Source organism: Eucalyptus grandis, chromosome 9 (genome assembly GCF_016545825.1).
Source record: "Eucalyptus grandis isolate ANBG69807.140 chromosome 9, ASM1654582v1, whole genome shotgun sequence".
NCBI classification, from domain to species: Eukaryota; Viridiplantae; Streptophyta; class Magnoliopsida; order Myrtales; family Myrtaceae; genus Eucalyptus; species Eucalyptus grandis.
The window spans coordinates 26,287,241-26,313,162 of record NC_052620.1 but is presented as its reverse complement, the minus strand read 5'-3'; the positions used below and the strand labels follow the sequence as shown (position 1 = coordinate 26,313,162).

General features: G+C 40.3%; 4 protein-coding genes across 7 annotated transcripts; 2 read left to right on the top strand and 2 right to left on the bottom strand.

Annotated features, from left to right (window-relative positions):
* Positions 1–2,053: 2,053 nt before the first annotated feature.
* On the top strand, positions 2,054–7,604 carry LOC104418856 (BEL1-like homeodomain protein 7). 3 transcript variants are annotated; one of them, XM_010030319.3, is made up of 6 exons: positions 2,054–2,515; positions 2,683–2,797; positions 3,644–4,572; positions 5,416–5,795; positions 5,903–5,963; positions 6,530–7,604. In XM_010030319.3, the coding sequence occupies exons 3-6, from the start codon at positions 3,694–3,696 to the stop codon at positions 7,217–7,219; spliced, it is 2,010 nt and encodes a 669-aa protein (XP_010028621.2). In that variant the 5' UTR covers positions 2,054–2,515; positions 2,683–2,797; positions 3,644–3,693; the 3' UTR covers positions 7,220–7,604. The 3 variants fall into 3 exon arrangements, with proteins under 3 accessions (XP_010028621.2, XP_010028619.2, XP_010028620.2); XM_010030317.3 differs by having other exon boundaries at positions 2,683–2,812; XM_010030318.3 differs by having other exon boundaries at positions 2,683–2,828.
* Positions 7,605–8,286: 682 nt separating this feature from the next.
* On the bottom strand, positions 8,287–9,409 carry LOC104418855 (late embryogenesis abundant protein). Its single transcript, XM_010030316.3, has 2 exons — positions 9,080–9,409; positions 8,287–8,791 (listed from the first exon to the last, which is right to left on the bottom strand). Exons 1-2 carry the CDS (start codon positions 9,323–9,325, stop codon positions 8,576–8,578), a joined length of 462 nt encoding a protein of 153 aa, XP_010028618.2. The 5' UTR covers positions 9,326–9,409; the 3' UTR covers positions 8,287–8,575.
* Positions 9,410–11,575: 2,166 nt separating this feature from the next.
* Positions 11,576–12,705, bottom strand: LOC104418853 (protein CASPARIAN STRIP INTEGRITY FACTOR 1). Of its 2 annotated transcripts, none has more exons than XM_010030315.3 (3): positions 12,539–12,705; positions 12,208–12,272; positions 11,576–11,863 (listed from the first exon to the last, which is right to left on the bottom strand). In XM_010030315.3, exons 1-3 carry the CDS (start codon positions 12,615–12,617, stop codon positions 11,744–11,746), a joined length of 264 nt encoding a protein of 87 aa, XP_010028617.1. In that variant the 5' UTR covers positions 12,618–12,705; the 3' UTR covers positions 11,576–11,743. The 2 variants fall into 2 exon arrangements, with proteins under 2 accessions (XP_010028617.1, XP_010028616.1); XM_010030314.3 differs by having other exon boundaries at positions 11,576–11,875; positions 12,539–12,702.
* A 4,266-nt stretch (positions 12,706–16,971) lies between these two features.
* Positions 16,972–19,533, top strand: LOC104420547 (pentatricopeptide repeat-containing protein At1g08070, chloroplastic-like). The gene has a single exon (XM_010032369.3). The coding sequence runs from the start codon at positions 17,038–17,040 to the stop codon at positions 18,766–18,768; it is 1,731 nt and encodes a 576-aa protein (XP_010030671.1). The 5' UTR covers positions 16,972–17,037; the 3' UTR covers positions 18,769–19,533.
* The last annotated feature ends 6,389 nt before the right edge of the window (positions 19,534–25,922 follow it).

Genomic DNA, 25,922 nt, shown 5'->3' with positions numbered 1-25,922 from the left:
AGTTTCGCGACTTAATGTTAAAAGAAGGTCGAATCTAGCTAGGGTTAATGCGTGCATTTTCGCTAAAGATGGCTACCGAATCAAACAATCTAGATCTCCTCCGTAATTATGAGAAGGCCTTTGTTACCTACTAAGCTTGGCACGTGCCCAATAGAAAAGAGGTGCATAACCGCACGTGCCAACGAAATTTCTCTCCATCTTCTCAAGCCCCATTTGATTGCACCCCCAAAAGGGGTAAGTAAAATTTTCTTTTTGGGAGGGGAAATTTGGGGGCCCCATGCCGGGGAGAGTGCCCTTTTTCAGTCGAAGCACTTTGAACTTTAAAAAGGGGAAGGTATAAAAAGCAAAGAAAAGGACTCTCGCCCCCATCGTGCTTGCTTGAATGCCAACTGAGGATTGTGGTATTCTTCATGATGCTCGTAGATTCTGCTCAGGAGTCATCGAGCGGCCATGGAAATCTCACGTTCATGGACGTGAAAATGACTGCTGTGCCCATGTCTTAACGTGGTTTGATTGAACATTAAAAGTAGGGGATATGCGCATTTGAAGTTATAAAACTTGTAATGAAAGTGTAATTAAGTTTTAAAATTTTTAAAATGTGCAATCAAGTTATAAAACTTACCAAATTAGTCAAATCAAGTCATTTTGTTAATTACATTTTTCGAAAATTTTAGAATTTGATTGCATATCATAATAAGTATTAAAATTTGATTGCATTTTTTGAAAATTTTAGGATTTAATTGCACTTTTATGACAAGTTTTATGATAAGTTTTGATTGCATTTTCCTAGAACTAATAAAAGACCACAACGAATTTGCAGGTCTTTCTTTTGAATACACGGGTTGTTATTTTAACATTTCATATCAATGAAAATCATCGGCGTAGCTTCTCGCTTTTGCAAATGGGAAAAAATACCGTTACGATGGGATGTTCATTTGGTAGTAATTATTCTCGTTTTATTGCGGAGGGGTTGATTCTGGACACATTCTTGCCATTATATCAACTTTAGTATATAATGGATGAGAAAGATAGGATTTTTATACACGCTAGGCCTCTCAATTGGCGATCAATTTCTACCTCAATACTCATTTGAAAAGTTTTCCGACCTGCATGTTTCGTCAAAAGCCATAAAAAAAAAGGGGTTTGAATCGAATCGTCAAACGATATCATCTACCTAAGGAGAATGTAAATTTCTTTCTTTGTTTTCCTTTTTTTTTTTTTTTTCTTTTTTTGCCATTCACAGCTAATAGATGTCGGGGCCTAAGCTTTGTCCGCAAGGTTGTCCGAAGGAGTGCAAGAGCGGCTTCCAAACATCCGGTACGAGAACAGTTACATGCGTACTTGAAGAGTATGAGCATGACGCTGACTCCATTGGGGGTTTTGCTGAAAAGGCAAAACAGAAGAAGCGTTCGATGCTTGATGCTGACGCATGAGCGAATGGCATTTACAGTAACTTTAGGCCCATTAAACATTGACACATGAAAATCCTTATGCCAAGCGATGTCGTGGAGTAAAACCTAAACGAACAAAATTCATGCTCTCGTTTTCAGTTAGCTAGGCCAATTTGGTAAATCAAAGTGCAAATGCAAAGGCGAAAAAGAAAGGAGAAACGAAAGGTGTATTTGGTGAACATTTAGTTTTACGGAATAATTTCCATTCAAAAATAATTTTTTCATATCTACTCCCATTAATAAGGAAGAAGATTTATTTTAGTTTTTATTTATGTTCCAATTCTATTTCCTAGCCAATTCTTTATTTTCGGAATAAAAAAATTAATTGATATTATGAAATGGATTTATGTTTTTTTTATGAGAAAAAAAAAATAGAAAAACGTGATGTTTACGAAATATGTCTTAAGCCAAAAAAATGAGAAGTATGGAGCCAAATGGGCACCTACTGTTGCGCATCCTCCATTAACAAAAAAATAATTTTTTCAAAGGGGGTAATTAAATAATTGGGGCAACTAACCACAACAAACAAATAAAACCAATAGATAAAAGGGGAATAGAATATGCTCATGGGTTTATATGGTGGATATTGAAGCAACCAGAGAGAGAGAGAGAGAGAGAGAGAGCAGAACTTCCATGCTCATGGATGAGAGAGACGGCCACAGGTAGAGAGCAAGAGAGAGAGAGAGAGATGGTGTGAGAGAGAGACGAGAGGAGGGGGTTTAAGGGAGGGTTTAGGTCTACCAACTGGTGGTTACAGATTAAGCACCTTAACCAAACACCAGCCAGGAATTAGAGGGGAAGGGAGGGAGGGGAGGAATGAGGAGGAGAAGCAACATTGCTGGTTAAAACTCCAACAACTACTACTAGTCGGCTAGCTCTGTTTCAAGCAAGAACCCAAAGCTAAGCAATCCACGGAGCTTTAAAAAGCAGTGACTGTTTCGGAAAGTGAGTGTTTGTGTGGGTTGCAGACAGAAAGAAAGAAAAAAGAACCAACTTTTGCGAAGAGAGAGAGAGAGAGAGAGAGAGAGAGAGGAAGAGGGTCGGGTCTTGTGTGTGGTTCTCAGGTGGGGATTTCTAGATATGATGGTTGCATGCTAGCATGATTCAGCAGGCAACAAAAGTGCAAAACTTTGTTGTTCGTCTGAATTATGGAAAAAGTTATAGTTCTCTCTTCTTCTTCTTCTTCTCTTTTTTCCTGCTTTTAATTCATCTGGGTTTTGGGTTCTTGTAGGTGTGTGAACTGGGTCTCTCCAATAGTTCATTGCAAATTGGAGCCTTTCTTTCTGCTGAATTCTCGGGACCAGAGGATGTTTGGTGTCTTGGAAGAGTTTTTTGCCCGTTCTGTGGTATACCCTCAACTGGTATAGGCCTTCAGAGGTTCTCTTGGTTTCTAATGATCTTGACTTTTCTTTCTCTATGCTGTCTTTTCTCCATCCTTTTCTGTGGATGAACAAGAATTTTCCTTCCTTTCTTGTTTTTATTTATCTTTGCGTGTGCTTCTCCAACTATGGAATGGAGATGATCAAGCTAACAACTTGTTAAACTTCTCTTGTAATTACCCTTCTATTCTAGCAAGTCCTTATAGAGCTACTTTCCTATGAGGCTTACTAAGCAGACCTCTTGCTTGCCAGTTGCTCCAAGCTCGTTCTCGAGATTGTTTTGTCCAACATAGCATGTCTTCTCCGACTTGATTGGATTGTTTCATCGTATTTATTTTGTTGGTGTTTGGGCGTGCTTGTTTGCTGGATTTGACTTCTTTTCTTACTTAGTTTAATTGGACGAAGCGGGACTTGTCTTAAATTTATCAAAGGATCGTCCTTAAATAATTGATTTTTGTCCGAAATTCCTGTTTGCATCTCATGCCTGGAGGTAGTCTTTTGATGGTTGAGTTTCTATGTTAGACTGCCTATTTGCTTTGTAAGGCGTGACCTTCAATTTTCCCATTGACTTTAAGCCAGTCTTGCAATGGCATCTCCATCGAAATTTCCAAAGCTAAACGTAGTTAGCATATGGTAAATTGCTGCAGTAGTCATATGCAATTGGACGCAGCAGGGTTGATCCCTCATCTTGAGTAGTTATCTTGTCAAATTAGCTACCTGGCCCATAGTGATACAAAAACTTAAGTAATTGAATCTTGGGTTCCTATCGTATCTATATAAGCTCTACTAAATGTTCTCTTTCCCATTTTTCAGCTCTCTCGGTCATTATGAAAGGCCTACTCAGATAAGCAGTTGCAAGCAGCATGTCGACTTACTATACCAGTTCCAGTGACCAAAGAGATGCTGCACCTGTTCTATACTTACGAGAACACGCCCCCACATCGCACGCTGAAGAACCTCTTCTTCCTGGCAATAATATGACATATGTAACTTCTGGTTTCTTCTCGAGTGCATTGACCGGGAATCCTCAGCAGCAAAGTAATGGCATGGATATGTTGTCTGTTGGTGGTCTGGATACTATGCCGCAGCACCAAGCTATGTTTTCTGGCCTTGGTGGGTCCCAAATGAGCGATCATGGTTTGGCTGGGTGGAGAGATGGGAGGAATGAGATGCTTTTTATGCAGCCAATGGCCAGCCACTCAACAGTCCAAGATGGTCAGAACATGCAGGGACAGGGACTTTCACTTAGTTTGGGGACGCATATTCCCTCAGGCATCCACATTCCTTCGAGTCAATATCGGAGTCAGAACTTGGGTTTAACTGCGTTCTTAAGTCCTAATTCGTCAAAATCGGCTGAAAGCAATAGTAGAAATGGCTCCACTGTTGATGAACAACCAAGAAGTGCAGAGTTCTTCCCCCAGAGTCTAGTAGGAGCCAACCAAGACTTGAACACAGGGAACTTTTCTGTAAATGGAATGTCAAACATGTCAAGAATGCTTTCGAATTCTAGATACCTAAGGGCAGCTCAACAGCTGCTTGATGAGGTTGTTAATGTTCGGAAAGCTTTGAAGCAATCTGATAGTGAGAAGATTAAGAAGTCTGAAGAGGGAGATGAGGATTCCAAGAAAGACGTGGTCTCAAATCCTCAAGAGTCGGATGGTAATTCCGCTGGCGACCTTTCACAGGCTGAAAGACAAGAATTGCAGAGCAAGTTGGCCAAACTTTCGTCAATGTTGGATGAGGTATGTTTGTTGATATTGTTTAGATTTTGGTGTATACTCTCATTCTTAGTTAATCTAAATTTGTTTTATAATTAAAGCGGTTTACTCATTCCCTGTCTCTTGAAAAACTTCCAATTCACGACTCGACTACTCAAGGAAATATAAGAGCAATAAAACAAAGGTAGCCAAGGGTAAAATTTGTGGTTAATGGAACATGGGACCTTGGTCTGCCTGCTGATTCGCGAAGTACGTAGACTCTCTAATCACTCAGTAAATTTAGTGAGATAAATGCAAATCCTGCTGATTTCTGTTGAGGATCCCCTCTTTCTAGTCAAGATGTTGAGTTGATTATCTTCCTCTCATGCATGGGTAGAAATTCCTTGCGGTAACAGAAAAACTTGGGTGAGCAGATCTAATGCCTGCTGTTTCCTAATGTCATAGGAACTTTGCCAATACTTGGCTTTAAAGTTTGTCATCTAGTATTGATCTAAATAGTTGATCGACATGCTTATGTGCCCCTTGTGTTACAAGGAAAAGGCATGTTGTATGCATGTAGAGCTTCCATGCTAGTACATAGTGATCATGTGGGGACGGGTGGTCATTTTACCATATCCTGCGGTCTTCTTTTATTAACGTGCTGTGGATGGTTGTTTTCTTTATTTTTGTAGAATTCCTGCTCTGATTAAATGATAAAGTAAGGAACTGAAAAATAATTACACAGAGCAGAGTCTTACTGTATCTCTGATGCTTTCTTTTCAACATCTCTAGTGATTAATAGCATTGTCTTGTTGATCCTTATCTTATATAATAGTGCAATGTGCAATTCTTCTCAATCTTGGAATCATGAACCGTTCATGGATGCAGGTTGATAGAAGGTACAAACAGTATTACTATCAGATGCAGATTGTAGTGTCGTCCTTCGACGTGATAGCAGGACCTGGTGCTGCTAAACCATACACAGCCCTTGCCCTTCAGACGATATCGCGCCACTTTAGGTGCTTGCGAGATGCAATAAGCACCCAAATTCAAGCAACCCGTAAGAGTCTTGGGGAACAAGATGCTTCTGGAAGCAGTAAAGGAGTGGGAATACCCCGGCTTCGTTTTTTGGACCAGCAGCTCAGGCAGCAACGAGCCCTACAGCAGCTTGGGATGATGCAACAGCATGCATGGAGGCCGCAAAGAGGACTTCCTGAGAGTTCTGTTTCTATTCTTCGGGCCTGGCTATTTGAGCATTTTCTTCATCCGTAAGGCGACTGCCATTATGCCGTTATATGTCTTTTCTTTTTTCCATAAATGGTCATTTAAGTATTCCATGTCATATGTGTCTTATTTAAGTCTTTGCTTTGTGTAGTTACCCAAAGGATTCTGACAAAATCCTGCTTGCAAGGCAGACAGGCTTGACAAGAAGTCAGGTGAGAAATGAACTCAAGCTTAATCAGCAAATGAACATGAACTGGTGAAGCATGAGCTAATCGAGACATCCTAATTCCTGGAGCTCTATTAAAAAAACATTGCTGGAGGCAAACCAGCAGTCTGATTTCATCGATTATGTTATTACAGTTCAAGAATGAATAGGCTGGGATGGGAGGGTAGTTTAACATTTAAAAAAATTGGACTCAAGGAGCAGCAGTTAAGAAACCACTTGTTCGTAAGGAAAGACTTGAATGAAAGGCTAAGAGCGTAGCAGATGGATGAGGCAGTTTAATTGGAGGATAGTTATCTTCACCCTGCCATGCCAGTCATTATCATCATTCATTAACCATGTCATGTAGAGGAGAAGATCTACGGATTCTCCGGTGAGACTAGACATTAATTTCTCCTATGCATTGACAAACAAAGATATTCTAGAATTTACAGCGCCCGAATGACATTAGTTCCTTTTGCATAGTGTAAGATACATTGTGCAAGATATGTAGCTGCTTAGTGTTGACACGTCTGTGTATTTAACTGATTAACTGATCAACCGGGTGTGCCACAGGTCTCGAATTGGTTCATCAATGCAAGAGTGCGTCTCTGGAAACCTATGGTCGAAGAAATGTACAAAGAAGAGATTGGGGATGCGGAAATGGACTCCAACTCATCCTCCGACACAGCCAAGCCAAAAACAGGAGATATCAAGTCCTCCATGGAGGACCGGGTGGAAGAAGTGCAACAGAGTTCAACAGCTACACAGAGATGCAGCTCAGGCCAGCTCATGGACTCATCATTCGACCGGACTCCAGATGTCGAAATGGCAGGCCACTCTGTGGGATTCAACTACCTGAACGGGAGACATAGAGATGTCGAAGCTGAATATGGCCAGATGAAGCTAAATGGAGAGCAAGCTGGTGTCGACGATTGCGGTCTCTTCCAGAATTCCATGGTTCAGTCCGGCAGCAACAATGACAGGTTTATGGCTGCTGCCGCTGCCTATCAAATGGCCGAGCTGGGAAGGTTTGGGGGAGGGAGCGGGGTGTCCCTTACTCTGGGACTGCAACATTGCGAGGGAGGCACCATGCCCGTCTCTACTGGTGCCCACAGCGGCTTCCTGGCCATGAGAGGGGATGACATGTACAACCAGGCGGCTTCTTCCATAGGCACCGAGACGACAGAATTTGAAAGCATCAACATCGGGAACCAGCAGCAGAGGTTTGGTTCCACGCAATTGTTACACGATTTCGTGGCGTGACAACCTCCACGGACTTATCCTCATGACGAGAAAGCCTCCGAGACCATTCCGTTAAAGCTTGCGGCAGGGATGTTAGGGAAATGACTTGTATTGTGGCACCAGCACAGAAAAGTCTGTATGATAATGTTTTTCTTTTTTTTGGAAGGGTTAGCAAGATCTGTAAAGATTTAAGATTCACACACTATTTGTTTAATATGTGAACTGGGGAATTGTATAATTAGGGCCAAGCCAAGCTTAGTACAGAAATAATGAAAAGGGAATGTTGGGGTTGAAACTTTTGAATTGGTGGGGTTGTGATTGTGGCGGCGATTGGGGAAAAGATTCTTCTCCTTGTAATGGGCATGAATGAATAATACTAATAAAGACCCCATCTTTTCTTTTCACACATCACATCACAACATGGACCTAAGTATGTCCTAAAACTGCTTCGTCTTCATATCAACATCACATGGACCTAAATATGTCCTAAAACTCTTCGTCTTCAGATCAACATCAAACATCTAGAGTTGAGTATATCCGAAATTGCTTGATCAATCTGAATTTGAGTATATTCTAAAAACTGCTTAAACTGCTGCTTTGTCTTCATTTTGGGACGTATAATTCGGAGATATTCCTAAGGACGAGGGAAGAAAGAGCGATATTCCTAAGGGCGAGAGAAGAAAAACTCTTTCTCCATGGCGTTCTTTCCATGCATTTGCCTTGATCTTGGTAGCAGAAATGCATCTCTCTCATTCTTTATCTGGGTCGCAGAGATTCTTGTCATCACTGCAATTAATGGTTCTGCAAATCCGGCAACTGTGTCCTTCAGTACACTAAAACCTGAACTTGTAGTTCGAATGTTTTGTCCGAAATCCCGTGTCCTTCAGCACGCTAAAAACTGAACCTTGTAGTTCGAATGTTCTGTCCGAAATCTGGCCAATTCGTGCGGACCACGAGGCAATCATTGCCAGAAACAGAATGGACCAATCCCGGGCTCTGCAGCCTAACTTCCCGCTAAAAAATTCCGTTCACTCGAGACTGGAAATCGAGCCACGCATTAGGCTAACAGCGCCGATACAATCGCCGGAAAATCGTTTCTCTCTTTAGTAGACAAGCGAACAGAAGCGCAGCAAAATTTAATATTTATCCGACCCTGTCCTCCACATGAAATTCATCGAACTTGACATAGTACTTGACATTCGAAGACCGACAGAGACTACTACAGGACAACCACCGAGCCTCTCGAGACCATCTAACTTAAAAATCAAAGTCTAATCGCTACGGCAACAAAGCGACAAATCAAACGCCACGACACGATACAAGCAAACCGCATGCATATGTTCATGTACATATTTCTAGGACGAAGGCACAGCTCTTTTAATGGCTATGGTGGCCAGGTAGCTTCTCTTTGATCTTGTCCATCATGCTTTTCTTCTCGTGCTGCTGCTCGTGATGCTCGACCTTGACGGTGGTGGTCTCCGTGGCTTCTTCGGAGTGCTCGTCCTTGTGCTTCCCCCCGGTGATTTTCTCCTTGAGCTTGTCTTTGATGCCTTTCTTCTTCCTCCTCCCACCTTGCCCATCGTCCTCCTCTGACTACAAGCATTGAAAACATTAGCGTCAGTTCAACATGATACACGAGCCCTTAGAATTGAATCGATCCAAAACATAAAACTCAAATTGAACTCGCGGTTATCTACTGCTAAGTAAAGTACTGTGACACGCAGCGCTCCTCGCTTTCATGGTCTAACGGAAAAGGGATCGTGAAAAACACATCAAATTTCCCAAGAATGTCAGTGAAGAGTTGAGTTGTCATCCCCCTCAAATCAGGGCCGAGAAAAGGGCAAGCTTCCTTTTCCCCGGATTACCAAACCGGCCACTCACCGAGCTGGAGCTAGAACTGCCAGAGCGGCGGAGCTCGCCGGCCTCACCCTCCTCGCGGCGCTCCTGCCACTGCTCATGCGGGTGGTGCTGATCCCCGACGCCGGTGACGGAACCGCTGGAGGTGGTGGTGGTGGCGACGCCGGAGATGTGCATGGGTCTGCCGAACTCGTCGGTCAGCTGCACGGGGTTGCCACGCTGGTCGGTGAGCTGTATTGGGTTCCCATACTCGTCTCTCAAATTAGCCATTTCCCTTTCTTCTCTCTCTCTCTCTCTCTTTCTTCCACTCCACCCACGATCGAGAAAGCTACAGAGCCAGTCCTCGCGAAAATCTCTGCATCAAACGCCCTTAAATCAAATTCAAGCGAAGCGGTTTTGTTTAATAGGGAGATGCAATGACGGTGGAACATGCAAGGACTACACGCGTGGAGCCGAGGGAAACGAAAACGACGAAACGAAATCCCGCCACGTGGCTGGACCGCTGGCAACGTGGCGCGTTCCCGTGTCCGCCCCGACTGGTTCGTGTGTTTCTTCTCTTCCAGCTCTGAGGTGCCGAGAAGCCAAACAGATCACGATGATCAGACATGGCAGAAGTTTCAGAGTCATCCGATCGGAAAGGATGTCTTTAGACTAAATTCTTAGCAACCAGCATTTCTTAGAACATAACTCCAGTTGATTTTGACTAAATGAACATGCATTGCATTTCTTCTTCACCGCTCCCCTCGCTCTCAGCTAATCATGTCTTAGAAACTTCATCTCAGGACATTAACCTGCGAGAAAAGTGCATACAGTTCCACTCTCATGCGAACTTTAAGTTTTAGGATAGGTTATGTAATGAGCGATTATGTCAGATAGTGACCTCAACTTTTCCCCAGCAGAAGAAAGAATAATTTGAATTCATGCCAATGGGTAGGTAAGGGAGAGTAGAATTCACCTTCACCTGCTCCCACTATTCTTTGAAGATTTTCCCTCATTTTCTTTTTATATACCTAGACAATCATTGGCATAAGAGAAAAGGGTACATCAGATTGCACCAATTGAGAATACAACTAGATCTTGACATAAAATAACAGTACATTGCACTCGATGAAATCAACAAAATGTGTTTCAATAGTAATCGTAATCAAAGTTAGATGGTTAGCATGTGGAGAATTTAACCATAAAACTACTTCAAATGTATGTGATTATTCATCAAATTGGTTGCATATGAGAATATTTTTACATCAGAGAATGTCTTAACGATAATATATTACTGAAAAATAAGCGGGGTTGTCGAAACTTTATAATGTCTCATGTGTTAAAGAAGTTTGGTTCAAAAGATTATGGAAAAGGACTATGATGAGTGTGTAACTACTCATCTCGCTTTTAGAGACAAGAAGTGCATTTTGGTCTTTAGTTGTTCCAAACCGAACATTTTTTTGACAGAACTGACGAAAATATATGTTCATCACGATACATATTTTTTTTCACTAACCAACCCAAGGATCCAAGGTAGCAGTCTTCGAAATGAAATGGACGGAACCATCGGTAATGCATTACTGTTCTAAATGGGCAGAAACGCCGATATTATTACTTGTCAAGTGTAGAGACTTTGGGCTTTGATATTTTAGTCCAGCCCGAAGTCTACGATTTCAGGCCCAACCAAGCTCGACTCTCAAAATAACATTCAAATTCCAATTCTTTTTTTTTTTTTTTTTTTTTGGCTAGAAATAAACTTTTTATTTCAAAAAAAACATTACAGAATGGATGCAATACTTATATTAGAACGATAGATAAAAGAAGACTCAATTAATGCAATTTTTTTTAACTCTAGACAAGAGATCATGGAAAAGAAAAAAAAGATGCTGTGCCTATTTGATTAAAAGCTCAATTTGCAAGCACATAAGCAGCTCCATTATTGGATCTACGGACCAGGCCAAGCTCCAACCTGGATTTGGCTGAAGTAGGAAGTGAGAATCTGCAATGAAAGGCTGATGCTCCAAGCTGATGCTCCAAGGGCAAAAGACCCTTTTGTTGGATGGCATCAATTAAGTCTTTGCAATCACTTTCAAAAATCAATTTTGGGAAGCTAAGGGACTGAGCACAAAATATCATTTCCAGACATTTCATCAAATATCATTTGAGTAAAAAGTAAAAGAGAGAGTAAATGCGCATGTCTTTTCATTGAAAACACGAATAAAATCATAATTTATGATAACTTGGTTGGTTAATGATTGATGGAGATTATTATCTTCTAAATTTGCATTCAAAATAATCATTAAGTATTCCATAAACATCCCTTTTTTGTCTTACGATAGCTTGAAATTATATGGAAAAAATGGAATAAAATCTTCAGATGCTATATTATTCTCTATCGATTTAGTTTTTTCGCACTTTTTCTCTTGACAGGCAACCCTGTGTGCTCTTTTCTAGTATAGCCGGCTGCGCTTTTGACTTTAACGAGTCAGTAAGACAAAGCACGCACATCTTCGAGGGCAATATAGTGCCCTATATCAAAGAGATACAAAATTTAAGGTGCCCTCATTATGAAGACCATATTATACACTAGTAAAAGATCCTAGATTACATGTATACATATATATAGATATCGAGGCTTATATTATACATAAGTAGGTAAGTTCTTCCACATCACAGCTTATTGGTTTTGCACAAAATAGACGCCGACCCTCAGTTGGGAATGAGCTTGAAAGGAGGTCGAACAAGGGCTGGCGCAGGGTCGTACTTGCCATAGTCATGGGTGTTCTCTTTCAGAATCCTTTCATGAACAGCAGTTGCCTCATCTCCATCCTGTGACCCCTCCTAATAATAACACCACCCACTAAACCCATCAACTAAAATATCAGCCAGAAAAAAAAAAAGTATAACTCGCATGAAACTATTAGCCCAGTATGTTAGAAGTATAATATGAAACTACGCCTTTGTCTAACTCTTTGTACATTTGGAGTATATGATTCGGCATGTAGCTTCGAACGAGAGTTTGGTGAGAAGAAAGAAAGAGACATGAGATTGGTGATGCCATCTCAAATGGTGATGCAAAAATGAGCTGGAAGAAGGTAGGAAAACCTAGGTGACGTGCATGGAGATCATTTTCGCGGTACTTAAGAACGATTGGAAGGGTAAGAAATGATAACCTCATATGTAACAGCATTTGGATTCACTTCCTTGGCCAACCTACTCGTGATCTTGTACGGTCGGCCTGAAAAGTTCACAGAAAGAAAACTGATCACTAAGCAGACAGTTTTGTGAAAATGAGCTTCAAGATTTTCTCTTCGCATGCATGCAGACACGTTGAACATCAACATCTCTATGTAGTCATCAGAATGTTAACGGAACTTCCCGATCCTGACCTTCATGGTGGTTGGTCACCTATTATTTGATAACTTAGGTCGACGAGTGAGAGATTAATGAGACTGTAAGTAGTTTGTGGCTAAAGAAAGCCGAGAAAAGACTTAAAAGACGGACCTGCCAGAGAAGTAGATAGAAGAGAAGCTGAGAGGAGGAGAAACAGAAGACTGATCTTCTTCAGGAGCACTAGTCCCATGTTTGACGTTCCCTTTCTTCTGAAATTCCCGAGTCCTTTTGGCACTCCCAAGTGTATAAGCAGAGAGAGAAATAAAAATAGAGAGGAAGGGGGGTGGCAGGGCAGCAGAATAATGTCTCTTTTCCTGTATTTCTTTGAAAACATTAAAAACAATTCGTAGTGGAAGTGGATGGAGATAACGGGAAACTATTAGTTTATTTAACTTTACGAACGGAGTCGTCCGCGCTTTTGATTATAAAACTTAAAGAGAAAAGGTGAAAAGAGACCACTTTTCTCTTGGAAACCAGCACTATAAGTCTTAAGAAGTTAGTGGATTGATTTCAAATGATTAATTTAAAGTGAAGCTAGTCTTGAGCGTGATGTCCACTCAAATCCAATAATATTCAAAGTGGGTCATTAGTCCGGTTTAAACACATACCCAATTATTCCTGATTAAGATTCAAAGGGTTGGTATGCTTTTAGGAATTCTAGGGAAACTCCTATAGTAATAATTCAACAATCAAGCTAAGAATGAAAGTGTCTGTAAATTGTGTCTAAACTTTTGCCCCAATGACCCAAATGCTTGCCAAGGACAGGTAATATGTTCAACACAAACACAGAGAGAGAGAGAGAGAGAGAGAGAGAGATTTGGAATGTGGATATATACATATATATCAACTGTGAGACAAACTGGGGATGGAAAGATATTCACAAGAAGAGAATGTGTCAGCACTAAAATAGTATTAATCATCGTTAGTCGCGCTGATTAAAGGAGATGATTAGGTTGTCCTGAAAAACTAATGTGGACGACCTGGGTGCTTCCAATAATCCTTCCACGACAAGGACAACGCACCAAACGTCACTGAAAGGACATTGGTGGGCAATAAAGAGGAGCACTTCGATGGAACTCGAAACTTAAACTATTCATGCCGGCCTCTCTTTTCCTCAGGCGAAGATCAAGCCGCGTGGTGTTAGTTTATAGACACAGGCACCTTTGCAGACAAGCTACGAAAAGAAAAAAGGAGTTAAGAAAGAGAAAGGAACCTCTATTATTTCTCTGCCGATAGCATTCTTCGATCTTTTACGCTTAGTCGCGGGGAATGGGGTTGGCAGATTCGCATGCCAATGAGATGAACAATCGGCGTCTTCTTCGCAATGAGGTGCTTGACGCAAGAAGGAGATGAATGGAGAACAGATGGGTCATGCACGATGGACTTATCGCCAACCCCAAGCGTCATGAACCCATCTCAAGTTCTGAACTATTTGCATATATACGCTGAAGCACAAATCGCATATGGACGTTCTTTGAGGTTTGCTCTTGAAACGCGAAAGAGAACTGGCACTCCCAGCATTCTTCGGAGCAGCATTCTGCTGTTCCTGGGTCAAAAGATATGGAACTTTTTTTATTCAAGCTGGTAAATTTCAACAAGATTACAGTAAAATAGCTATTGATAAAAAAATGATTCGCGGCTTCTTTTTCGGATGACTCGTTTGTACTTATCACCGCTTTTACAAAAGTATAACTTGTTTAAAATAGTTTGCATATTATCAACTTTTGCACTAACTTATATTTGAATAACTTAATAAATTTCGAATTTACTAAGTCTTGTATTATATCTCAGCACACCTGTTCAAACTTAGCAAAAAATATTGAGTCAAAAAAATCAGAGACAGAGAGGAAAATGAGAAGTTTGATACATCGTATCATTATTGAACTTTTAAATTATTTAACGTGATCATTGAACTTTTGATACATTTTTAATTATTGCATATATATATATATAGCTGAAGCACAAATTGCATATGGGACGTTCTTAGAAATTTGCTCGGGCACTCCCCCCATTCTTCGGAGCAACATTCTGCTGTTCCCGGGTCAAAAGATGGGGAACTTTTTTTTTTTTGTTCAAGTTGGCAAATTTCAACGAACCGTACAATAACTATCGATAGAAAAATTGACACGCCACTTCTCCTCCAAGTAACTTGTTTGTACTTATCACTGCTTTTACAAAAGAATAAACTTTTTCTAGATATTCTGCAAATCATCAACTTTTGCACTAACTTGTTAACTTGTATATGAACAGCTTACTAAAGTTTCGAATTTACTAACTCTTATTTAATATCTCGAAGCAACGAAGAAGAAGAAGAAGAAGAAGAAGAAGATGGGCCTATTGGGCAGAGTGGGACCAGCAGAGAGAAACAGAGGGACGATGCTGCTGATGTTACTAGGGAGAGGAATTGGCGAAAGCGGGGGAGGGTTCATCACGTTGGAGCGCGGACTTTATAGGAAAAACTGCAAGGCCGACATTGCCATTCGGACGAATTATTGAGGGAGGAAAAAGCAGAGACGCAGAGAGAGAGAGAGAGAGTACGTTGACGAAAGTCGGGACCCTGAACCAGAGAGATCAACGAAGCGTCACGATAGACTTATCGCCAACCCCAAGCGTCACGAACCCTTCTCAAGTTCTGAACTATTTACATATATAGGCTGAAGCACAAATCGCATATGGACGTTCTTTGAGGTTTGCTCTTGAAACGCGAAAGAGAACTGACACTCCCACCATTCTTCGGAGCAGCATTCTGCTGTTCCCGGGTCAAAAGATATGGAACTTTTTTTATTCAAGCTGGTAAATTTCAACAAGATTACCGTAAAACAACCATTGATAAAAAAAAATGATTCGCGGCTTATTTTTCGGATAACTTGTTTGTACTTATCACCACTTTTATTATCACTGCTTTTACAAAAGTATAACTTTTTAAGATAGTTTGCAAATTATCAACTTTTGCACAAACTTATATTTGAATAACTTACTCAAATTTCGAATTTACTAAGTCTTGTATTATATCTCAGCACACCTGTTCGAACTTAGCAAAAAATATCAAGTCAAAAAAATCAGAGACAGAGAGGAAAATGAGAAGTTTGAAATAGATTCATATTTGCGTGGGACCTTAGGTCATCTTACTTTTGTAGAGTAAGATGTTCATGTTCATCTCTCTTTGTTTCTCAAAGATAAAATGACACAAATGATTTTGAATTTTGACTCAATATCTAATATCATCCCTAAATTTTTAATTTGTTCAGTATGGTCCTTGAACATTACCTTAATATGCAGAATCATTGTTGAACTTTTAAATTATTCAACGTGGTCATTATTTCGACCAAAAAAAAATGTGGTCATTGAACTTTTTGATACATTTTTAATTATTGCATATGTAGGCTGAAGCACAAATTGCATATGGGACGTTCTTTGAAATTTGGTCTGGCACTCCCCCCATTCTTCGGAGCAATATTCTGCTGTTCCCGGGTCAAAAGATGGGGAACTTTTTTTTTTTGTTCAAGTTGGCAAATTTCAACGAACCGTACAATAACTATCGATAGAAAAATTGACACGCCACTTCTCCTCTAAGTATCTTGTTTGTACTTATCACTGCTTTTACAAAAGAATAAACTTTTTCTAGATATTCTGCAAATCATCAACTTTTGCACTAACTTGTTAACTTGTATATGAACAGCTTACTAAAGTTGCGAATTTACTAACTCTTATATAATATCTCGAAGCAACCATTCAAACTTGGCATAAAAGATTACGTAAAAAAAATTAGAGATAGAGAGGGAAATCAAAGGTTTCAAATAGATTCACACGAGTGTGTGCCCTTAAGTTATCTTAGTTTTGTAGACGAAGATGTTCATCTCTTTGTTTGTTAAATAGAAAATAATACAAATAATCCCTGAATTTTGGCTAAATGTGTGATATGGTCTATAAACTTTTAATTTATTCAATGTAGTTCCTAAACTTTACCATAATATGAAATGTTGTCTTTGAACTTTTAAATTATTCAACATGATCATAAACTTTTAATAATGATCAATTTAGTCCCTGAAATATATGAAAATACTTAATATTGTCCATGAACTTCAATTAATGGAAATGCAACATTTAAGATTTTCATATAATTTAGAGATTAAATTGAATGTCTACCAAAAGTTCAAAGACCACACTACATATTAGGATAAATTTTATGGAGCACATTGAAAAAATTACAAATTTGGGGTCACATGACACATTAAGCCAAGTTTCTTATACCATATATGAAATTATCCCTTTCCTAAACTAGAAAGTGATGGTGGGCTTATTTGTTAGAATGGATGGATCGCATTCTCTCTTTTCGGCTCTAAAGTGATGACTCGGCTCTAGATTGAACCACTTCCCCGATTTGACAGTTCAACCGCAATTCTGAATTTCAGACCACCTTGGCCATGGGCCATGGCCCAGCCCAATAAGACTAACACTAATGGGCCGGGCTAGCAGATACCCATGTTTTTCATGTCTAGATACGTCTCAGCGGATTTTACGAAAAGAAGGAGAACGAGGAAGAAGAAAGAAGAAGAAGAAGAAGAAGCAGCAGACGGCGACGGAAGCAATCCGTTCACCGACGACGGGCAATGGAGATCACGACGATGCCGCAGGCCATGCAACTCCACGCGCAGATCCTCAAGTCCCCCGCCGCCGCCGGCCCCGACCTCAACCTCTCCAAGCTCTTCACCTTCTCGGCCCTCTCCCCGCGCGGCGACCTCCGCTACGCCCGCCTCATCCTCGACTCCCTCGCCGCCCCGAACTCCTACTTCTTCAACACCATGATCCGCGCCTACTCCCAGAGCCCCGATCCCGGCCACCCTCCCCGCGCCCTCTCCCTCTTCCTCTCCATGCTCCACCACCCGGCCCGCCCCGCCCCCGGACCCGACAAGTTCACCTACCCTTTCGTGTTCAAGTGCTGCGCCCGCTCGAGGTCGACCCGAATGGGAAAGCAAGTGCACGGGTTGGCTGTCAAGTCGGGTCTCGCTTCGGATCGGTATATAGAGCACGCCCTGATCCATATGTACTATGCTTGCGGGCGGTCGGGTTGGGCGTGTAAGGTGTTCGATAGAATGTCGCAGAGAGATGTGGTCTCGTGGACTTGCATGATCGATGGGATGGTTGATGACGATTGTCCTGTGGAGGCGATCAGGTTGTTTGAGAGGATGAGGGAGGAAGGAGTCGGGGTTAATGATGCGACGGTGGTCTCGGTATTGAGAGCGTGTGCCGACACCGGGGCATTGGGAATGGGGAAGAAGGTACATGAGATTGCCAAGGAGATAGAGATTGATTCGAAGGCTAATGTCAGCACCGGACTCATCGATATGTACACAAAGTGCGGGGATTTGAACAGTGCGAGGCAAGTTTTTGATGACATTGCGGAAAAGGATGCTTTTGCTTGTACAGCAATGATAGCTGGGCTGGCCAGTCATGGAAAGTGCATGGATGCTATTGATTTATTCCGCGAGATGAGGAAAATGGGCATAAAACCAGATGAAAGGATGATGACTGCAGTTTTATCGGCATGTCGAAATGAGGGGTTGGGTAATGAAGGTCTGCGGTACTTCAAGAACATGAGAAGGAAATATGGCGTAAGACCGACGATTCATCACTATGGGTGTATAGTGGACATACTTGCTAGAGCAGGGCAATTGGACGAAGCTGAAGAGTTCATACGAAAGATGCCTATTGAAGCGGATGCAGTTATGTGGAGAAATTTGATTTGGGCTTGTAATGTACACGGGGACATGGAAAGAGGTGAACGCTTAATGAAGAATCTCCAGCTCTTGGAGTCGAATGCTGATGATTGTGGGAGCTATGTACTCATCGGCAACGTCTATGCATCAGCCGGAAAATGGCACGATAAGGCGAAGGTTAGGGAATTGATGGATAAGAAGGGACTCAGGAAACCACCAGGATCCAGTAGGATTGAGATCGATGGGTTAATTCATGAATTCGTGGCGGGAGATTCAAGTCATCCAGAAGCAGAGAAGATATACGAGAAATTGGATGAGATTGAAGAGAAATTGCTTGAAGAAAAGCATAGTCCTAAACTTTCACAGGTACTGCTTGAAATAGACGATGAGGTTAAAGCATTTCAATTGCGCCACCACAGCGAAAAGCTTGCCGTTGCATTCGGGTTGATTAAGACCAATCCGGGGTCTGAAATACGGATAGTGAAGAACTTGAGGTCTTGCGAGGACTGCCATGCGGTGATGAAATTACTGTCCAAGATATACCAGAGGGAGATAATAATGAGGGATCGCATACGCTTCCACTATTTCAGGCACGGGGAATGCTCTTGCGGTGACTGCTGGTAATGCTGGATTGCTCCAGTTACTTGGGAAGCGGAAAGAATCGAAGAACCCATCTTGAGTACTCGTGTCTACTGACAAGAGATGGAGGAGACCCGGAAACTTTTGCAGCCGAGAATGTGGACAGGTCTTATACCAGAACTTGGGGAAAGAAAGGTTGGGCCGCCCCAGACGCCTGCACATGAAGTTCCTCTTCAGCAATTTCTTCGTTGATTTCAGACTTTCAAGAGATGAGTTGCATTGCAGTGCAGTGCAGTGCAGTGCAGCCTCAGAGGACACAATCACCAGCACTTGATAAGTGACATGGGAATTTGGTTGAACTTTTCATTGCTGGATGACATTCTTTTGAGCATGTCAAAAGGGATTTCAAATGATCATGAACTGGGGGCACCTCACTGGGCCCAAGAAAAGTCGACAAACTTGACATCAATTGCACTGCCTGATTAGAACGCTTCGAGGCACGAGCTAACAGCAGAAGTTTGACGGCCCAATTTGCAGCCCATCTAACGTGACAGTGCTCCTAAACCAATGACACAAAAACATCCAACCTTTAATCTAGTCAGTCGTTTCTAAGTGATGTAAGAGCGTCGTCATGGGTGCGCTTGGTTAGCCTTCTAGGGAAAAGTTTTTGGGAAAATGTATAGATCTCCGAGTCTAATGGATTTTCCCTCCCAAATGAGAGGGAACCTTTGTGCAAGTTGGCCACGACGCTCTTTATGTCCTGACCTTATTTGACCGAGGCACGCGCTATATCCATACTCGAACTGCCATTGTTTTGAGGTGGTGGATGGAGTTGGTAGTTATTAAAAATAGCGAATGAAATCGTTCCGCTTTCTATGCTTTTCTTAATTTTAAATTTAGGTTTAGCACTATAGCCCCCAAATGTGCTTTAGGATATCGAATCATTCCATACAAATTTATAATGGATTGAATTTGATTTGTAACCCGGGGGAATATGCCGGGGGTGTCTATCGAATTTTTCGAATAATCTAGAGGCGCGATCGTAAACGAAAAGAGGTGGTGGGCCAGGATAAGGGCATAAACCTTCAAAGCATACCTTCACTGATTAGATTTAGATTTCTATTTCGTATCGTAGAGTTTGGAGAAAACTTATACGCTAATTAATAAATCTCACCTTTCACAGAACAGAATCCAGCATGGCTGGCCACATGATCCCACCATCTCTAAATTTATATGTATTTTCTCTTATAAAAAAAAAAAAAGTTCTTTTCCAGCACGCAATCGGATCCAAAAAGGAAAAAAAGAAAAAGAAAAAAGAAAAAAGAGAGAAAGGTGTGATGGTGATTTCGTCATCAATGTTCCCCTTTTGTGTGATTCGTCTTTTATTAAAATGAGTAGAATGCTTTTGGATTTTTTTTTTTAATTTTTAGAAACATTATAAAATTACTTTTGTATGCTTTCAAAAAATTAGATTTGAAACCACCATGTACCTGATTGCACCGTCCCTTTTACTTTTTTTGTGCTTTTGTGCTACGGCACATCTAGCATATAGCAGCACATTTTTATTTATTTATTTATTACCTTTTTTTATTTCTTTAGCAATTGATTGGTACTTTGGAATTATGAAAATCCCACACCAAATAATATCTTTTCAGAATTCCTGTCCCCTTACGTCAACCTAGTGCGACTAGTGGAATCATCGAATTTACCAACAGCAATTGGAGTCCGTATAATCTTGTAGTATATACTGAATTTACGTGCCTAAACTAAGTTTCTTCGTAACCTTTTGATATCTACTCTGACAAGGCCGAATAATTGCATTCGCGATATCCTTTCATTTGTATAATTCTACTCGAACAGTTCGATCGTTTCTACCTATACAAGTAGCCCGTAAAACAAAGCCAACGAGGCTAATCGGTCATCAAAAGGAGGAAGAAAAGAATGTCTTCAAAATTGCGATTCCGTTCTAACTTGTTTTAACGTCGTGAGTATCTAGTTGTGCCAATATCGATTTTATGTCACAAGTATTTTGCAAATTTAATCATGACTAATTATCGATATACCAATCAAGTCTCTGTCGTGATGGGACATTAAAATCTTGAAATGATTCTGATATGTACCATTCCATGCAAATCAAACCATCCTACCTACCTAGCAATTTGTCTTTAACATGTACATAATGACTAACTAAATGTACACATTCTTGATTGGTTCTCGAGTCTCGATCTAACAGGGATCAAAACTGTGTCGTTTTTTTTCTTGAAATTAAAAAGAGGAAGTTAACGCCAATTAAGTCAAACCCCAGGGCCATTAGGGTTTTCACCATTTTACAATACGGGCATGCCTGTGATTAGTGAAGGATTTTATTCTTGGGATGATGACTATGGCTTAATGAAGACGCTTTCGGTCGTTTCACGACCGAGAGAAAGAGAGTTCATTCACGGAACTTTAGTTTAGAAGATTTGTCCATATTTGACTGATTGAGAGAGAGAGAGAGAGAGCAGGAGGGAATCAGATTAGGATTTTCTTTTGTATTAGAGTCTACTCCATAAATGTTTGGGACGTAAATATTACAATTCCCAGAATATTCACCGCATGTGCGAGAAAAAGCTGTATATCAAGAAATTTCAAGAGTTCCGACAAAATTCGTAAATTTATACGGGCGAGAAAAATCAAAGCAACGATGGGAAACTTGTCAATGATGGGAAACTTGTCATCGCATGATTGTACAACTTCGCTTTCATGCCACCGTCCACTTGGTTGACAAAAGGTTGGAGTGAAACTCTTGACTCTCGACACAGGGGAGGAAAGTGAGCAGCAATTGCATATTTAAAATGCTTACGGAACTCTGTTTTTTTTTTTTTTTTTTAACAGCTTACGGAACTATGGTTCAAGCGCTGTTCTTCGATGGCGACTCGACTCAACACAACACTCGCTGTCCACTGGTGATGGGCCCGATGGCTACTCTCTTCTATTTTTTATGGAAAAAATAAAGAACATTTAACACGATAAATATGATGGCGTCAAAAGAAAAATGGGGTGGATGTAATCATATCGCTGTTAATGCACCAAGTCTTATCACGACTCTGAAATGAAACATGTTTAGACTAAAGTAATTCTAAGATGAGTGACTTTCTAAGAAGTCATTGTATTACACCTCTCTTTGAGGAGGGCATCTAATGCTGGGCAAATAGGACAACTCTAGGTTAGAGTTTCCTCTATTCTCCCTTGAAGTCCTTGCCTCTCTAGTGCCGTCCCTAAGATAGGATCCCTCCCTCCTCCCCTCCTTCTCTATCTGCCTCTTGCCTCTTTTGAAGTTCTCTTTTTATTTCTCTCCCGATTTGTTATGGAAGTTAGAGTGTGAATAAATTTCTGCAGTTGTTCGTCCATACACGTGGAGACCAGTTCGACCAATCATTCACTCAATAGCGACCGAGGAGGATGTTTGTAACGTGACTCCGCAACCTCTTCGAAATTAGACCTTTCTCCTCTCCTGATTTAGATTTCGGTCAAGTTTTAGAGGTTTTACTCTCTCAAACTAGATTTACATATAGATTTGGGAGCGCTTTATAGGTATTTGATGTTTTTTTAACACTTTGATGTTGATGTCTTTGTACTTTGACGGTGATGAGGACGTTGAACCTAAACGCGTACCGCAAACCGTTATAAAAAAAGCGAGAGATCTTTGTGTGTGCTCATCACCAAATCGAATGATCCGCCGTCAATTGTTTACGGCGTCATCTCCATTTTTTAGGGATAAGAATGTACTTGTAACTACAAACAATGCTTTGTTATTTGCTGGCTTTTGTTTTGTTCTACAGGTTATTCGAGATTTTCTAAATTTGAAAGCCTTTTATATCCCTCTCCAGTATTATTTCGATCAACCAAAAAAGGAACTTCAAAGCCTTTGATTTTGTGACATTTATTTATTTCCCGGAAAAAAAAAGTAAAAAGTAAAAGATGGGTCTTGGCCCATGTGAGGTCTTGATTTTCACAAACCACTTTGATTTGAAATCACTCTTGTTTCAATATTCTCATTTGTATCGGATTTTATTATATGTGGAAAAAAACGGGAGCATGTGGTCATTTCTGCCATTGGTCATATAAGACGGGGGGGAAGTACGGAAAGCAGAAGGGAATCTGAGGAAGACAAGAGCTCTCCGGTGTCTGTATAATATCTGGCTGGAGCCCATTTGCGATGTCCCTCTTTCCGCTTTTCTTTCGGTCACTCCCGCACCCGAGTGTGCGCTCTGTCTCTGTCCTTTTTGGCTTTAAAAATCTGGTCGCTGATGAGGTTGTTGTCGTGGTCAGTGCGGGTGGTCTGCTTGCATGCATGTGTGCCGACGCAATTTGCCTCTTGTGCTCACATGTTCATGAGTAATCTTTGCAAAATCGTTCGCATCGCGATCCACCGAACTTGTCCCCATCTTGACTAATGATCATGCGGGGTGAAGGAACATTCTCTTGAGGATGCATGGTAAGAAAGTTTCTCCTCAGAGGGTAAGACCATCGCTGGCTTTCGTTTGGTGATAAGACGGGAAAAGTTCGACTCCTAATGCATTTTAAACCTCCCACGACGGAAATACAGATGCCTTAGGCGTGATCCGAGCACAACTTAATCTTAATCTCATTGAACTTTGAAGAAATGAGAAGCTTGATTAATGTATGTTTTAGTAAGTTCTAATGTTAGGGGTACAGAGGTGTTTTTATGATGGTAAATTAGTTGCATTGATTGGACGGGCCACTTGAATTGAAAAATGGGTTCCACCACGCAGGGCCATCTGTTCTACATTATATCAAGAAAGTGACATCTCGTCTATCTCAACTTACAGTTTCATGCAATCTTTCTTTCTTTTTAACTTTTTCAATCTTGTACTGTGTGGCGCTTTCTCGTTGCATTGATTTTTCTAGGCAAATGAACTTTCGATTTTTACGATACCCCTTTTGCTTTTTCTCCCTTGCTGGATGGTGATGAGGCCTTTTCTTTGCTCGGAAAAGCTGAATTGATAGAATGAGTGGAGAAGAGAAAGGAGAGAAGGAGAAGGAGCGGGAGATATCAACATGAACGGGTGAGCTTTCCTTTCATCTTTAGACATTAATTAAGCAATGTTAATCTTGGGATGAGCTTGATAACAAAAGGTTGTCCCTATCAAATCATCGCTTTTGGCGTTAATTAGTTAAAATCGAACAACACTATAACACAAGCAAACACCTAAACTTCATGAACTAATTATTTCAAACGATACAAGTGATCAATTTTACAAAAGTATTTGTCAAATCATTCATTATCCCTTTTCATCTAAAAATCATATATATATCTTACAAAATTGAATGAACGAAACATATTTTCGTCTTACAAGAAAATGTTTAGATATAAATTGTTATTGATGATAAAAATATTTTTCATTAATTAGTAATTTCAAGCGATTATTTTTTGGAAAATATATTCCAAGTTATTCATTTTTTGTGAAATAAATGGAACTTCAGTGCAAGATTAATTGTTACACATTTCTTGAAAAAAAATCATCAGATACATGCAACTTTTTTTATTAATAGCTGGGGTTATTACTTTAAGTCACTTCTATATTTTATTTCTCTTAGCACCAAAAAATACCCCTAAAGCATGTGTTGGTTACGGGGGACGGAAAATTCTAAAATTGCCCTTGTAGTCATATGTGGGCTATAGTTTATATCGGCCTAGCTCATAACTAGTTATAAGAATAAAAAATAGTAAAGTATTTCGAGAATCCTTAGGTTGAATTTCGATCACACACAAGCAAAGACATATAATTTCATAATGAAGCAATTGGTTGTCACGTGTTGAAGTCAAAGGACTATATTGAAGACACAACATTAATAGTGGAATTAGGGGAGAATAGTTAAAAGAGGAAGCAGTCAATCCTTGTTGGACAAGCCATGAGAATATTGTCAAACAAGTCAGAAACCAAATATAGATAAGGCGGTTCAACATAGAACATGAAGCAACTCTTAAGGGGAAAGTAACCGATCATTGATGGCTATCAAATTAGCCTATAAATACCGTAGGCAATCCAACAAAGACCCTCCAAAAAACATACAAAATTACTTTATCTTGCTTTTGTCTTACTTAATATGGCTTAGCTACAACTTAAGATTCTCATCGTTAATTCAATTCTAGATAATGTCTATATCTTGGACAATGTTGTTGCTTAGATTCTAAGGCTAACCTATCGTCCAACATCATTGATTAGATTCCAACATTGTGTCCTCATATCAATCTAAGAGTGTTTGCTAGGTGATGTTACCACTATCCAACGTTGTCAATTACATTCCAATGCTATGTTCTCATACCCATCTAGGAGCAATGTCTACTAGGTGTTATCTTCATTGTTTAGCGTTGTTGATTAGATTCTGACGTTATATCCTCAAACTGATTAGAAAGTACTGCTGTCTAGGCGCATTTACATTATTGAATCCTCTTCAATCTTGTTTTGAATGGGCTTTCATTGTTATGTTAAAGTGAGTGTAGATGACACTGTTGAATAGATTTCGACATTGATTATCATTGGTATTAAGCTCGTGTTCAACGTATCAAGCGACTTCTTTAGATTCGAAATTATATGGTGAATAGTCTCGTTTGCATTTAACCCTCTCTATCAAAAGTTAACACAGAACTTGAGTCTCTTTTAATAAAAAATAAAAATATAATATTTGATGAAAGAGATTTTATTGCGGGATCTATGGTGAAATAATTTCATAAATACCTATCATATTATTTCAGCTCTTAGATGCAATTGTTAAAATTATTATAAAAAGAAGAGGATGGAGTTCATCATTTGACCTTTGACTTTTTTTGGCTTCAAGTCAGAATTGATTTAGTTAAACACCGAACCCGATGAAGGGTGAATAGACTCAGGAGCTATGACACAACCATGGAAGTTTCCCTCCTTTCACTGGACAATCTGGTGCGGCATGGCATATACTGAGCTTAATTTTAGCAGCATCAACATCGAATTTTCTTTTAGATCACGATTCTCGAGATGCAGCTAACTTTCCATTTTTCCAATTCACCGATCTAATCACAACATATGCTTCGGTAACTCGGAAAATGTTCTTTGTCAACTCGAAAACAGGCATTGCTTTTAAAAGCATAAGCTCCAAGAAGAATCGTAGTAACTTTCCATGTTAGTGTTTTTCAAGTATTTAGCTGCGCCCTTTTT

Bases quoted from the DNA above. Each gene is read 5' to 3' on its own strand.
- LOC104418855 (XM_010030316.3), bottom strand. From the start codon at position 9,325: ATGGCTAATTTGAGAGACGAGTATGGGAACCCAATACAGCTCACCGAC. The intron at 8,792-9,079 runs GTGAGTGGCCGG...CAATGCTTGTAG, and splicing joins GCAGTTCTAGCTCCAGCTCG to TCAGAGGAGGACGATGGGCA.
- LOC104418853 (XM_010030314.3), bottom strand. From the start codon at position 12,617: ATGGGACTAGTGCTCCTGAAGAAGATCAGTCTTCTGTTTCTCCTCCTC. The intron at 12,273-12,538 runs GTCCGTCTTTTA...TGAACTTTTCAG, and splicing joins TCTATCTACTTCTCTGGCAG to GCCGACCGTACAAGATCACG. The intron at 11,876-12,207 runs GTTATCATTTCT...TGTTATTATTAG, and splicing joins CAAATGCTGTTACATATGAG to GAGGGGTCACAGGATGGAGA.
- LOC104418856 (XM_010030319.3), top strand. From the start codon at position 3,694: ATGTCGACTTACTATACCAGTTCCAGTGACCAAAGAGATGCTGCACCT. The intron at 5,796-5,902 runs GTAAGGCGACTG...TGCTTTGTGTAG, and splicing joins TTTGAGCATTTTCTTCATCC to TTACCCAAAGGATTCTGACA. The intron at 5,964-6,529 runs GTGAGAAATGAA...GGTGTGCCACAG, and splicing joins CAGGCTTGACAAGAAGTCAG to GTCTCGAATTGGTTCATCAA.
- LOC104420547 (XM_010032369.3), top strand. From the start codon at position 17,038: ATGGAGATCACGACGATGCCGCAGGCCATGCAACTCCACGCGCAGATC.